The sequence below is a fragment of the Coregonus clupeaformis genome, chromosome 40, assembly GCF_020615455.1.
Source record: "Coregonus clupeaformis isolate EN_2021a chromosome 40, ASM2061545v1, whole genome shotgun sequence".
NCBI lineage: Eukaryota > Metazoa > Chordata > Actinopteri > Salmoniformes > Salmonidae > Coregonus > Coregonus clupeaformis.
In genome coordinates, this window is record NC_059231.1 from 15,685,874 (window position 1) to 15,699,604 (window position 13,731).

At 42.7% G+C, this 13,731-nt stretch overlaps 1 protein-coding gene across 1 annotated transcript in view; it reads left to right on the forward strand.

Annotated features, from left to right (window-relative positions):
* Positions 1 to 13,731, forward strand: part of LOC121555069 (unconventional myosin-Ib) — a 119,384-nt gene that overhangs the window by 84,521 nt on the left and 21,132 nt on the right. The window contains exons 11-14 of the mRNA XM_041868847.2: positions 4,497 to 4,615; positions 7,408 to 7,494; positions 10,743 to 10,808; positions 12,228 to 12,332. Of these exons, the coding sequence (XP_041724781.1) occupies positions 4,497 to 4,615; positions 7,408 to 7,494; positions 10,743 to 10,808; positions 12,228 to 12,332 (377 nt within the window). The remainder of the gene's footprint in view (positions 1 to 4,496; positions 4,616 to 7,407; positions 7,495 to 10,742; positions 10,809 to 12,227; positions 12,333 to 13,731) is intronic.

Here is a 13,731-nt window from a genome sequence, read left to right on the forward strand (position 1 = left end):
CGTCACCAAACTGTTCTTGGATGGTTGGGAGAAGTTGCTCTCAGAGGATGTGTTGGTACCATTCTTTATTCATGGCTGTGTTCTTAGGCAAAATTGTGAGTGAGCCCACTCCCTTGGCTGAGAAGCAATCCCACACATGAATGGTCTCAGGATGCTTTACTGTTGGCATGACACAGGACTGATGGTAGCACTCACCTTGTCTTCTCCAGACAAGGTGTTTTCCGGATGCCCCAAACAATCGGAAAGGGGATTCATCAGAGAAAATGACTTTACCCCAGTCCTTAGCTGTCCAATCCCTATACCTTTTGCAGAATATGTCTGTCCCTGATGTTTTTCCTGGAGAGAAGTAGCTTCTATGCTGTCCTTCTTGACACCAGGCCATCCTCCAAAAGTATTTGCCTCACTGTGCGTGCAGATGCACTCACACCTGCCTGCTGCCATTCCTGAGCAAGCTCTGCACTGGTGGTGCCCCGATCTTGCAGCTGAATCAACTTTAGGAGACGGTCCTGCCACTTGCTGGACTTTCTTGGGTGCCCCGACGCCTTCTTCACAACAATTGAACCCCTCTCCTTGAAGTTCTTGATGATCCAATAAATGGTTGATTTAGGTGCAATCTTACTAGCAGCAATATCCTTGCCTGTGAAGCCCTTTTTGTGCAAAGCAATGATGACGGCACGTGTTGGTTAACAGAGGAAGAACAATGATTTCAAGCACTACCCTCCTTTTAAAGCTTCCAGTCTGTTATTCTAACTCAATCAGCATGACAGAGTGATCTACAGGCTTGTCCTCGTCAACACTCTCACCTGTGTTAAAGAGAGAATCACTGACATGATGGCAGCTGGTCCTTTTGTGGCAGGGCTGAAATGCAGTGGAAATGTTTTTTGGGGATTAAGTTCATTTTCATGGCAAAGAGGGACTTTGCAATTAATTGCAATTCATCTGCTCACTCTTCATGACATTCTGGAGTATATGCAAATTGCCATCATCAAAACTGAGGCAGCAGACTTTGTGAAAATTAGTATTTGTGTCATTCTCAACTTTTGACCACGACTGTACACTACATGATTTTGGCTTTTTCAATTTCAGTCAAGGGGAGGGTTTAGTATTTTTTTTAAATCTAGTTCAGGGGAGGGTAATGTAATTTGTTATTGTCATTTCAATATTTCTCAGTGTTTTAGAATTAACGTATTTTCCGCACTATAAGGCGCACCGGAGTATAAGCCGCAGCAGCTAAATTGAATGATATTGAATGATGTGTACATATATAAGCCGCATTGGACTATAAGCCGCAGGTGTTTTAATGTGTAATTACCATATGTAAGGGTTCGTGCACAGAGTGGATTGTCGGGAAAGAGACAAACTGTCTCGCTCTCGTAATGTCTGTCTGTCTTGCTCTCGTTCTGTCTCTCGTTCTGTCTCTCGTACCACTCTCGGTTCCACTTTTACTTTTGCGCGCTACCTGTCTCACTCTTTTCCGGCCTCCAGCTTTTCCTGCTGGAGCCCGCCGCTTAAAGGTGGGGGGCGCGGACCGGTCATAGAGCCCATAGAGTTAAAGTTGGTGGACTGTAACCTGTAAAATCCATAGATTTAGGAGGTCTTCTAGTGGCCGTTAGCTGTAAAAATCCATAGATTAGCCGCACCGTTATATAAGCCGCAGGGTCGAAAAATGGGGAAAAAAGGCGCGGCTTATAGTCCGAAAATTACGGTAGTTGCTTATTAAGCTATATATCAATGTGTGCCTGATGCCACCCCTCATCTCTGATTCTCCGCTGGGGGTGCAATAAGTGTGCCTATAGGCTATTTAGTGTGGTCTCAATCAAATGATCTTTAAAAACAATATGTGTCTTGCCCATGATGTATTTATCAGAGTTATTGACCTCACAATAAGCCAGATTCTAGTAACTTAAATTGTGGTGCTGAAACTTGAAGCATTAGCCACGACACAATCAATAGAAAGGGTCAGCTCATGGTGCTGAAAGTAGAAACATTTGAGTAGGCATAATTCATTTAAACAGTCTTCATTTTAATTAGACTTTACTATCAACAAGAGGGCTAAGGGAGGGAGTTTATTTATTCCTAAGTAAGAGGTAGGCCTACCTGTTTGACAGACGAGATTAGGCTATAGGCTGCTATATCCATAGATTTGTCGGTCAATTCCTCCACCCACCATGCACTCTTTAAATAGCCTACTTCCGTGTCAGTGAAGGGCTGTTAAGTTAAAACCAAGACTCGAATTGAGGGGATATGAGGGTATTCCATAGGCCTACCTTTTTATTAAAGAAAATGTGGGGAAAAGCTTAGGCCTACCCCTTGTTAGCTTAATATTTAGAAAATAAAACGGGGATCCGATTTATATAGAGTGATATATATATATCTCAAACAGTGCTTTGTTCCGCGACGCTTCATGCTAGAAACAAGCTGTAAAATACCCGGGAAAGACTTGACTCTGATACATATGGGGATATCATTGATTTGTTTCGTTGACATTCAGAGGCTGCGTTACAACCTTCTATAGCCGAGGAGACAAAAAATAGACTTTGCTTGGGAAGTCATCTAATTCTGTCACTATCAATTGATTAACCTTTTCACTTTCTGTACAATAGAAGATGTTTAAATCCAGACAGCTTTTAGGGAAACACTTGTGACCTTCTGTCATTGGGTTAAGCCATGGAAGAAGAGTAGCCAGCAGTTAAAGCGTACATTTGTCTGTGTTGGTAGGCCTACTCTGTTTGGGGTGGACAGGTAGGCATAACTTTTGAAAGTACCATGCTCAGATTCTTAATGATACCTCAAATTTAATTATTTGCAAACAGGGACAGTTTCGTTGCAAACAAGACACACTGATTTGGCATTGGATAAGATGAAAACACAGGCCTCTCGCTCTGTCCGTTCTTAGCCTGTCATTTCGGTAATTTGTGTGGTATTACAAAATATTATAATAATATTTAAAATGACGTAGAATTGCATTAAATGTTTATAAAAGGTTATTTTTTCTCGGAACTGCAAATACGATGATGGATTCATGCAATACTTTTACCATAAAGGATATCTTTCCACCCGTAGTCTTGTCTACAGTGTTCTGCGAACCCACAACCTTCTGGCCCGCAGCCCTGTGCGCTATCAAAATTCCTGTGTTACTATGTAATACTTACAGGATGAAAAACTGTTTCTAAAACTGCATATCTAGGGCTCTGGTCTGTCCAAGAAGTCAGGGTAAATGGTAGACATGTTCTCTGCGAGCCACTTTGTTTTAATTATTATGTTGGATATAGGGGAGGGTCACTTGTTTTTTTTTATTCAAGCGTTCATGGAGGGTTTAGGTAAAATAGGGAGGGCCGTCCATTTTCAATTGAGAGGGGTCCAATTTTCTCCATGTAACCCTTTTTTATGAATAGCATTCACTGCTTAACTACAGTTTGCAATAGTATGCAATGTTTTCTGATGGTATGTACAGTAGGCCTACTGATAGAACTGCTCACAGCTCTCCCCTATTAAGCAAATGTAATATTTTGCATGTCTGAATAACCCAGCCATGGCACAACTTTGCATTCTTTCTTTGCAAACAAAACGCCTTTCTAATCTACATGATACACTGAAGTGGAAGAACTCCACATGGCCTGTGGTGTGAATCTTAAAATCTACACTTCTACTTTCTACATTTAGACCAGGTTATTAATGGGATTTCCCCTTGTGACCAATTGACAGCTTTCACTATACACATGTGTCACATTTGTATGTCTCCCGAGTGGCGCAGTGGTCTAAGGCACTGCATCGCAGTGCTAGCTGTGCCACTAGAGATCCTGGTTCGAATCCAGGCTCTGTCGTAGCCGGCCGCGACCGGGAGACCCATGGGGCGGCGCGCACAATTGGCCCAGCGTCGTCCAGGGTAGGGGAGGGATTTGGCCGGCAAGGGATGTAGCTCAGTTGGTAGAGCATGGCGTTTGCAACGCCAGGGTTGTGGGTTCGATAAAATAATGTATGCACTAACTGTAAGTCGCTCTGGATAAGAGCGTCTGCTAAATGACTAAAATGTAATGTAAATATTTGTCAACAACACTACTCTTACATAAGACAATTGAGTGAGACGATTGACCTGTAAATACCTAAATACATTAAGGCTAATGCACCAACTCCTCTTAAACACTACTCTGTCCGGCTGCTTTGGGGTATCCTGGCCAGGAGACACAACACTGATCCTAAAGAAGACTGTCTGAGAACACAGAGAGTAGATCATCTTATCTCTCTAAGGAAAGGGTTTAGCTAATGCCCTTATGGTTACCCACTGGAACCCTGATACTGGCATCAAGTGGCATTGTTGGTAAAGCTAAATATTGATATGGATTCCTTATTCACAGGGGATAGATTTCCTTTATTGATGCGTGTCATCTAGTCATTACCTATTTGTTTCCTTGCCTTCGGCCTGTATACAAAGCTCTATGATTTGAGTGTCTGTTGTTCTGTTAGTGAGTGTGTGTTTCCTCTGCTCTATCTTCCAGACCTGAAGGAGATGTGTGAGCTGTTGGGGATTGAGCAGTCTGTGCTGGAGAGGGCTTTCAGCTACCGCACTGTGGAAGCCAAGATGGAGAAGGTGTCTACCACACTCAATGTGGCCCAGGTGAGAAGATCAGCACTGTATAGCATCACACTTATTTAGTTCTATCTATTTAAACATGAGTGTGTATATAATGTAATAGTGTATGCCACTTTTATCAACATACAGTGAGTTGGAGTGCATTGATTTTATGTATTTATTTTAGTAATACCTTTTGTCTTTTTTTTTTGACAACAAACAAAAAAACATACATAGACAAAATCAATAAACAACTTAATGTTTACATTAATACATTTCCAGAAACATTCATGACATCACACTTGCGCAATCCCACATGTTCCCATTGTATCCGCACCAATGTTGTTTCTAATACTAGACTACCCCGTATGACAGTGCATTGATTTTAGTATGTATATGTGATCCCTGTGGGACTTGAACCCACAACCTTGACTTTGCTAGCGCCATACCCTCACCAACTGAGCCACATACGACCACCACCTGTCATCAGTGTATAGCAACATACTTCCTTTCATGATAGCACTGACAGACGAAGTCCCAAGGGATGTTTCACACTCCAGTTGTTTTGTGGGTGGATGAGAGGATTATTTCCCTTTGACTTAGTTCTCTGGCTAGCTTACTTCCCATCTACTGTACATGGAAACATATCCATTATGGATTAGGATTTGGTGAATTCTCCCTTGGAAAATGCAGAAGTGGGCCAGGTTTTGGAGGTTAGTGAGGTCAGGCACATTCAGGTTTTAGATAAGAGGAATAGAAGCTAGTCTCCTCTCCCTATGCTGGAGGTTTGAGTTCAGGCAACATTCAGTTGGTGATGAGAAGAAGAATGTCAGAGGCTAGTCCTCTCCCTTGTCCTCTCCCTAGTCCTCTCCCTGTTCTCCACAAAAGCAGCTTATGAAGAAGGGTAGTATGAAGGGATGAGCTTCACTCCTCCTGAAGTGTGATTTAAACATCCTTGGCAGTTTTCTGGTAGCCTGGTCCCAGTGCTATTTGTGCTGTGTTGCCAACTCTTAAACTCATTACCATAAAAATGACCATAGGAGTTGACAAGACAGCACAAACAGATCTGGGACCAGGCTACAGATCTGGTTCTTTGAGACTGGGACACCCTCCCCTGTTGCTACTGTGTGCTGTCTCTTATCTTCACAAACATCCGGCCAGATGGCGTAAACAGAAGGGTATAAAAAGGCCAGGCTGAGACAATAAATCGGAGCACATTGGTTAGAGCCCTTGGAGGAAATATCAAACTAAAGGAGCACCAGCTCATCCATAGCACATCATCACCAGTCAAAAATCACCTCCTAGAAGTGTTTGTTTGTCAGGGAGGTTATGCCTGGTCCTGTCCATGCCACAGCGCTCTGTCACTCCAAGTTAATCTCTTCCGGTGTGTGTGTGTGTTGTTTACATGAGGAATGACAGCCTCTCTACTCCAGTGTGGCTGTATGCCAGAGGATGAGCCTCCCTAACTATAGGGATGTTTTTCGGCCCACGCTAGGACACGCCTCCTCAGACAGCTCAATGTATAATTTCACTGTTGTTTCCTTGTGGATGGTTGGAATGAGAAACATTCTACAGCTGGAATCACAGCTTGACTGATGTCACTTCACATCCATAGAGACTGATCTATCGCTGTCCCAGTTGAATGCTACGCTACTACAAGCATTTACCAGAGATATTTACTACAGCTTTATTTCTCTGTATGAGAGCACTGAAATCTACACTGAATAAAAATATAAAACGCAACATGTAAAGTGTTGGTCCAATGTTTCATGAGCTGAAATAAAAGATCCCAGAAATGTTCCATATGCACAAAAAGCTTATTTCTCTCAAATGGTGTGCACAAATTTGTTTACATCCCTGTTAGTGAGCATTTCTCCTTTGCCAAGATAGTCCATCCACCTGACAGGTGTGGCATATCAAAAAGCTGATTAAACAGCATGATCATTACACAGGTGCATCTTGTGCTGGGGACAATAAAAGGCCATTTTAAAATGTGTAGTTTTGTCACACAACACAATGCCACAAAGTTTTGAGGGAGCGCGCAATTGGCAGTCTAACTGCAGGAATGTCCACCAGAACTGTTGGCAGAGAATTTAATGTTAATTCACCATAAGCCACCTTCAACATCGTTTTAGAGAATCTGGCAGTATGTCCAACCGGCCTCATAACCACAGACCACGTGTATGGCGTTGTGTGCATGAGCGCTTTGCTGATGTCAACATTACGAACACAGTGCCCTATGGTGATGGTGGGGTTATGGTATGGGCAGGCATAAGCTACAGACAATGAACACGATTGCATTTTATCGATGGCAATTTGAATGCACAGAGATACCGTAACATGATCATGAGGCCCATTGTCGTGCCAATCATCTGCCGCCATCACCTCATGTTTCAGCATGATAATGCATGGCCCCATGTCGCAAGGATCTGTACACAATTCCTGGAAGCTGAAAATGTCCCAGTTCTTCCATGGCCTGCATACTCACCAGACATGTTACCCATTGAGCATGTTTGGGATGCTCTGGATCGACGTGTACGACAGTGTGTTCCAGTTCCCGCCAATATCCAGCAACTTCGCACAGCCAATGAAAAGGAGTGGTAAAACATTCCACTGGCCGCAATTAACAGCCTGATCAACTCTATGCGAAGGAGATGTGTCGCGCTGCATGAGGCAAAAGGTGGTCACACCAGATACTGACTGGTTTTCTGATCCACACCCCTACTTTTTTTTAAGGTATTAGAGCCTAATTTATGTATTTAAATTGACTGATTTCCTTATATGAACTGAAACTAAAATCTTTGTATATACTAAGCCCTTATTGTGTGATTTGCAAGGCCTACTATGCCCGTGATGCCCTGGCCAAAAACCTCTACAGCCGTCTGTTCAGCTGGCTGGTCACAAGGATCAATGAAAGCATCAAGGTAGGTCTGGTCTCATTAAGCCATTGACTGTAAAGATATAAGCCCTACCAAAGTAGATTAAAAGGACTATGATTTTATATATACACTACCGGTCAAAAGTTTTAGAACACCTACTCATTCAAGGGTTTTTCTTTATTTTTACTATTTTCTACATTGTAGAATAATAGTGAAGACATCAAAACTATGAAATAACACATGGAATCATGTAGGAATCAATAGTGTTAAACAAAATATATTTTATATCTGAGATTCTTCAAATAGCCACCCTTTTCCTTGATGACAGCCTTGCACACTCTTGGCATTCTCTCAACCAGCTTCACCTGGAATGCTTTTCCAACAGTCTTGAAGGAGTTCCCACATATGCTGAGCACTTGTTGGCTGCTTTTCCTTCACTATGCGGTCTGACTCATCCCAAACCATCTCAATTTGGTTGAGGTCGGGGGATTGTGGAGGTCAGGTCATCTGATGCAGCACTCCATCACTCTCCGTCTTGGTCAAATAGCCTTTACACAGCCTGGAGGTGTGTTGGGTCATTGTCCTGTTGAAAAACAAATGATAGTCCCACTAAGCCCAAACCAGATGGGATGGCGTATCGCTGCAGAATGCTGTGGTAGCCATGCTGGTTAAGTGTGCCTTGAATTCTAAATAAATTACATACAGTGTCACCAGCAAAGCACCCCCACACCATAACACCTCCTCCTCCATGCTTTACGGTGGGAAATACACATGCGTAGATTATCCGTTCACCCACGCCGCGTCTCACAAAGACTCGGCGATTGGAACCAGAAATCTCAAATTTGGACTCCAGACCAAAGGACACATTTCCACCGGTCTAATGTCCATTGCTCATATTTCTTGGCCCAAGCAGGTCTCTTCTTATTGGTGTCCTTTAGTAGTGGTTTCTTTGCAGCACTTAGTGAATCAGGCCTTCATGGTCCAAGTCACCTCTGACCAGTTGATGTTGAGATGTGTCTGTTACTTGAACTCTGAAGCATTTATTTGGGCTGCAATTTCTGAGGCTGGTAACTCTAATGAACTTATCCTCTGCAGCAGAGGTAACTCTGGGTCTTCCATTCCTGTGGCGGTCCTCATGAGAGCCAGTTTCATCATAGCGCTTGATGGTTTTTGTGACTTCACTTGAAGAAACGTTCAAAGTTCTTGAAATGTTCCGTACTGACTGACCTTCATGTCCTAAGGTAATGATGGACTGTTGTTTCTCTTTGCTTATTTGAGCTGTTCTTGCCATAATATGGACTTGGTATTTTACCAAATAGGGCTATCTTCTGTATACCACCCCTACCTTGTCACAACACAACTGATTGGCTCAAACACATTAAGAAGGAAAGAAATTCCACAAATTAACTTTTAAGAAGGCACACCTGTTAATTGAAATGCATTCCAGGTGACTACCTCATGAGGCTGGTTGAGAGAATGCCAAGAGTGTCCAAAGCTGTCATCAAGGCAAAGGGTTCCTACTTTGAAGAATCTCAAATATACAGTTGAAGTTGGACGTTTACATACACTTAGGTTGGAGTCATTAAAACTTGTTTTTCAACCAATCCACACATTTCTTGTTAACAAACTATAGTTTTGGCAAGTCGGTTAGGACATCTACTTTGCATGACACAATACATTTTTCCAACAATTGTTTACAGACAGATTATTTAACTTATAATTTACTGTATCACAATTCCAGTGGGTCAGAAGTTTACATACACTAAGTTGACGGTGCCTTTAAACAGCTTGGAAAATTCCAGAAAGTGATGTCATGGCTTTAGAAGCTTCTGATCATTTGAGTCAATTGGAGGTGTGGATGTATTTCAAGGCCTACCTTCAAACTCAGTGCCTCTTTGCTTAACATCACGGGAAAATCAAAACAAATCAGCCAAGACCTCAGAAAAACAATTGTAGACCTCCACAAGTCTGGTTCAACCTTGGGAGCAATTTCCAAACGCCTGAAGGTACCACGTTCATCTGTACAAACAATAGTACGCAAGTATAAACACCATGGGACCACGCAGCCGTCATACCGCTCAGGAAGGAGACTGGTTCTGTCTCCTAGAGATGAACGTACTTTGGTGCAAAAAGTGCAAATCAATCCCAGAACAACAGCAAAGGACCTTGTGAAGATGCTGGAGGAAACGGGTACAAAAGTATCTATATCCACAGTAAAACAAGTCCTATATCGACATAACCTGAAAGGCTGCTCAGCAAGAAAGAAGCCACTGCTCCAAAACCGCCATAAAAAAGCCAGACTACGGTTTGTAACTGCACATGGGGACAAAGATCGTACTTTTTGGAGAAATGTCCTCTGGTCTGATGAAACAAATATAGAACTGTTTGGCCATAATGACCAGGAAAAAGGGGGTAGCTTGCAAGCCGAAGAACACCATCCCAACCGTGAAGCACGGGGGTGGCAGCATCATGCTGTGGGGGTGCTTTGCTGCAGGAGGGACTGGTGCACTTCACAAAATGGATGGCATCATGAGGAAGGAAAATTATGAGGATATATTGAAGCAACATCTCAAGACATCAGTCAGGAAGTTAAAGCTTGGTCGCAAATGGGTCTTCCAAATGGACAATAACCCCAAGCATACTTCCAAAGTTGTGGCAAAATGGCTTAAGGACAACAAAGTCAAGGTATTGAGTGGCCATCACAAAGCCCTGACCTCAATCCTATAGACAATTTGTGGCAGAACTGAAAAAGCGTGTGCGAGCAAGGAGGCCTACAAACCTGACTCAGTTACACCAGCTCTGTCAGGAGGAATGGGCCAAAATTCACCCAATTTATTGTGGGAAGCTTGTGGAAGGCTACCTGAAATGTTTGACCCAAGTTAAACAATTTAAAGGCAATGCTACCGAAATACTAATTGAGTATGTAAACTTCTGACCCACTATTATTATTCTGACATTTCACATTCTTAAAATGAAGTGGTGATCCTAACTGACCTAGGAGAGGGGATTTTTACTAGGATTAAATGTCAGGAATTGTGAAAAACTGAGTTTAAATGTATTTGGCTAAGGTGTATGTAAACTTCCGACTTTAACTGTATTTTGATTTGTACAAAAAAATTTTGGTTACTACATGATTCCATATGTGTTATTTCATAGTTTTGATGTCTTCACTATGATTCTACAATGTAGAAAATAGTCAAAATAAAGAAAAAATGTTAAATGAGTAGGTGTTGTAAAACTTTTGACCGGTAGTGTATATCTATTTTATACTTCCTCTTTCTCGCTTTTCTCAGGCTCAGGCCAAAACACGGCACAAGGTGATGGGAGTCCTGGACATCTATGGTTTTGAAATATTTGAGGTAAGTGTAATGGCCCACAGTTTGTGAAAGGGACCTAAATGGACAGAAGCTACCTCACACATCCCCTCACCCATGAGCAAAAGCATATTGTTTGCCTAAAACAAAGAATTTGTGTGGTTTCATGAGATAATACATTTGACATAAACAACTAGCAACTAAACTTACACAGTCCAGTGTGTCTTTTAAGTTGATCTCGAAATAGCATGTTCCTAATGCGCCTGACTGTTCCCCACTCATTGTGAAGTCGTTCCATTCCTCTCTCCTGAATGTTGTTGTCTGGGCCGACAGGATGGAGTAAGTACACCTGCCGAGGGCGTGCTGGGTGCAGTGTGCATGCTACTATCTATCTTCTAGTCCTAATTCAGATCCTCATCTAGAACAGGACTTCCATTGTGTTTTTTGTGGTGCGATATGAAGGAGTACTGGTGCCTCTTAAGTGAAGGAGAGGACATACAATAGCAGAGCTTTTCTGAAGAGTGTATGAAGTAGCCTGGTCCCAGATCTGTTTGTGCGGTCTTGTCAACTCCTATGGTCCTCCAAATGTTTGGCAAGGCTGCACAAACAGATCTGAGACCAGGTTATGTATGAACACACTCCTGTTGCCATGTGTGTCCTGCTCCTCCTGACCAGCAGTGTCCAGTACGCCCTTCGCCCCCAATAGTTATGCTGTTCTAACCCACTGTAACCTAAGCAAATGAGTGATATATTGTTACCTAACCCAACCAACGCTGATGCTGTTTGCCAAGAAGGGTTGATTGCAATGAAAAAATGAACTGGTGTTCTTAATTGATAGGAAAAGGGGGTACTTTTTTATAATTTAGGCTTTGAAATGGTTAACAAAAAACAATATTTCGTGCTCACTGTTCAACACCTTTTGAAACGGGTTTCTGATAAACACTGAAGCTTTACCGAGGTTAGTTTACATGTATCCATGATAAGAAACACAGGTAGGATTTTACGATCAGGAAGCTATTTGTCTTGTCCAAAGACACTGTCCTTTGTTTGTTCAAGAGTGGTTGTAAAGCAATAAGGAGGAATGTCAACAAGGAATAGAAAGTTCTAGACCCTTTCTGGTTGCTTGGTTGCCTAGATTGGTAGCTAGCATTGCCACAGTTTTAAAGTAGATCAGTTCCCACAGTACTTCAGAGAGAAAATAGATTATCTCGGTTTGTTTGGAAAGAGACATTTTCTTTGTTAGCGTGACATTACAGTGAAGGAATGGAGCTTGAGCAATTTTGGAGCCAGCCTGGGTCTGTTTTGGCATGCATGCGAGAGAGGACAGCAGTCCAGTTTATTAGTGAGTTTTACCCCCAATATGTGGTACCCTGCTGTTTGCATCTGGACAGGCTAAAATGCTCAAATGTGGCCTAATGACCGAACATGAGTCTAAATGGTATCTATGGGTGTTCTCCTCTACAGGACAACAGCTTTGAACAGTTTATCATCAACTACTGCAACGAGAAGCTTCAGCAGATCTTCATCGAACTGACGCTACGTGAAGAGCAGGAGGAGTACGTCAGAGAGGTAAGGAATGGTTCCCTGTTTCCCTTACTGGGGACAACCGGGCTTTAGAGCACACCGTATCAAAACGTTTTAAAAGAGTCAATGAAAATGAGTGTTTCTTATAGCATTGCCTCATTGTTCTAGTAGATCAGTGCCCACAGTAGTTCAGAGAGAAAAGATATTCCCTTGGTTTGTTTGGAAATAAACATTTTCTTTGTTAGCGTGACATTACAGCGAAAGCCATAGCATCCTCTCTGCCCCCCTGACACCTCTACATTCCACACACTGACGGGTCAATTTGTAGTGTGAGCCAGGCCTGTCATCCAGTGTTTTAGTATGTCTGGGCTGTGACGTTGACCATGCCTATATCACTCTCTCTTTCACCTCTGTTTTGTCTAGACGCTCCCCTGTTCGCTCCGTGTACCTCTTGCTCTTTCACTCTTTTCTTTCCCATCCATTTAATCTTTCACTTTTCTCTCTGCCTCTGTTTCCCATTTCTCTTCCTCCATGTTCTATTGTCCACCTCCCTTATCTTTCTAGTCCTCTCTCTCTCCCTCCTTCCCTGCCCTCACCCTTCTCTCCTGCTCTCTTCACCACTATTTCCATATCTCTCTCATTCTCCTCCCTCTCCTCCTCTGTGGGTTTGGGGACTGAAGTGATCCTTCACTCCAGCAGGGGTAAACAGACTTCTCCCCCTGGGGCTCGGGCCTCTGTTTGCTTTCAGAGCTCTAAGTATGTGAGTGCTACTCCCTTGACCTCCCCTCCATGATATTCCACTGCCTGGCCTCGCTCCAGATCAGTGCATGGGAAAATACCACACTGTGGGAGACAGGAGGGGGCAGGAGAGTGGGGACAAACCACCAATCAGGATGCAGAGTCTGCATCCCCACATGGCTAACCCAGCCCCGCCCCCAAACCTGGTCTCCCTGTCTGTCTGTCACACAGGCCAAGTCAGCCAGAACCTAGCGGTTCCAATTGTTTTTCCACCATTCATTTTTCCCATAGGGGATTTTAGAAACACTTAAAATAAGGGCTGTGTTTCGTTTAGGCTTACCCTGGCGTGAAGTTTTGATAAGCATGTAAATCTCACTCAGACAAGGTGATTTTTATAAATATATTCTGCTCTATTTATACTGAAATCGAAAATGCTAATTAGCATCAAAGAAGACATCATGCAAGACTACACATCCCTGCAAGCTCCTGCATGTCATCTCTAGCTGATACCTTTGCAAACAGAAATTGTCAGTTTAAAACTTGCTCAAGACGGTTCACAGAATTGTAAATTTTAAGGAAATGTAGCTAATTAATTCATTACTACGTTTAGCTAACGTTAGATAGTTAATCCAGAGATTCTTACCTTTGCTTTGATTCGGCAGTCTCATCTAGATCATCATGGCATTTGTAGTTCTTTATGATTGCC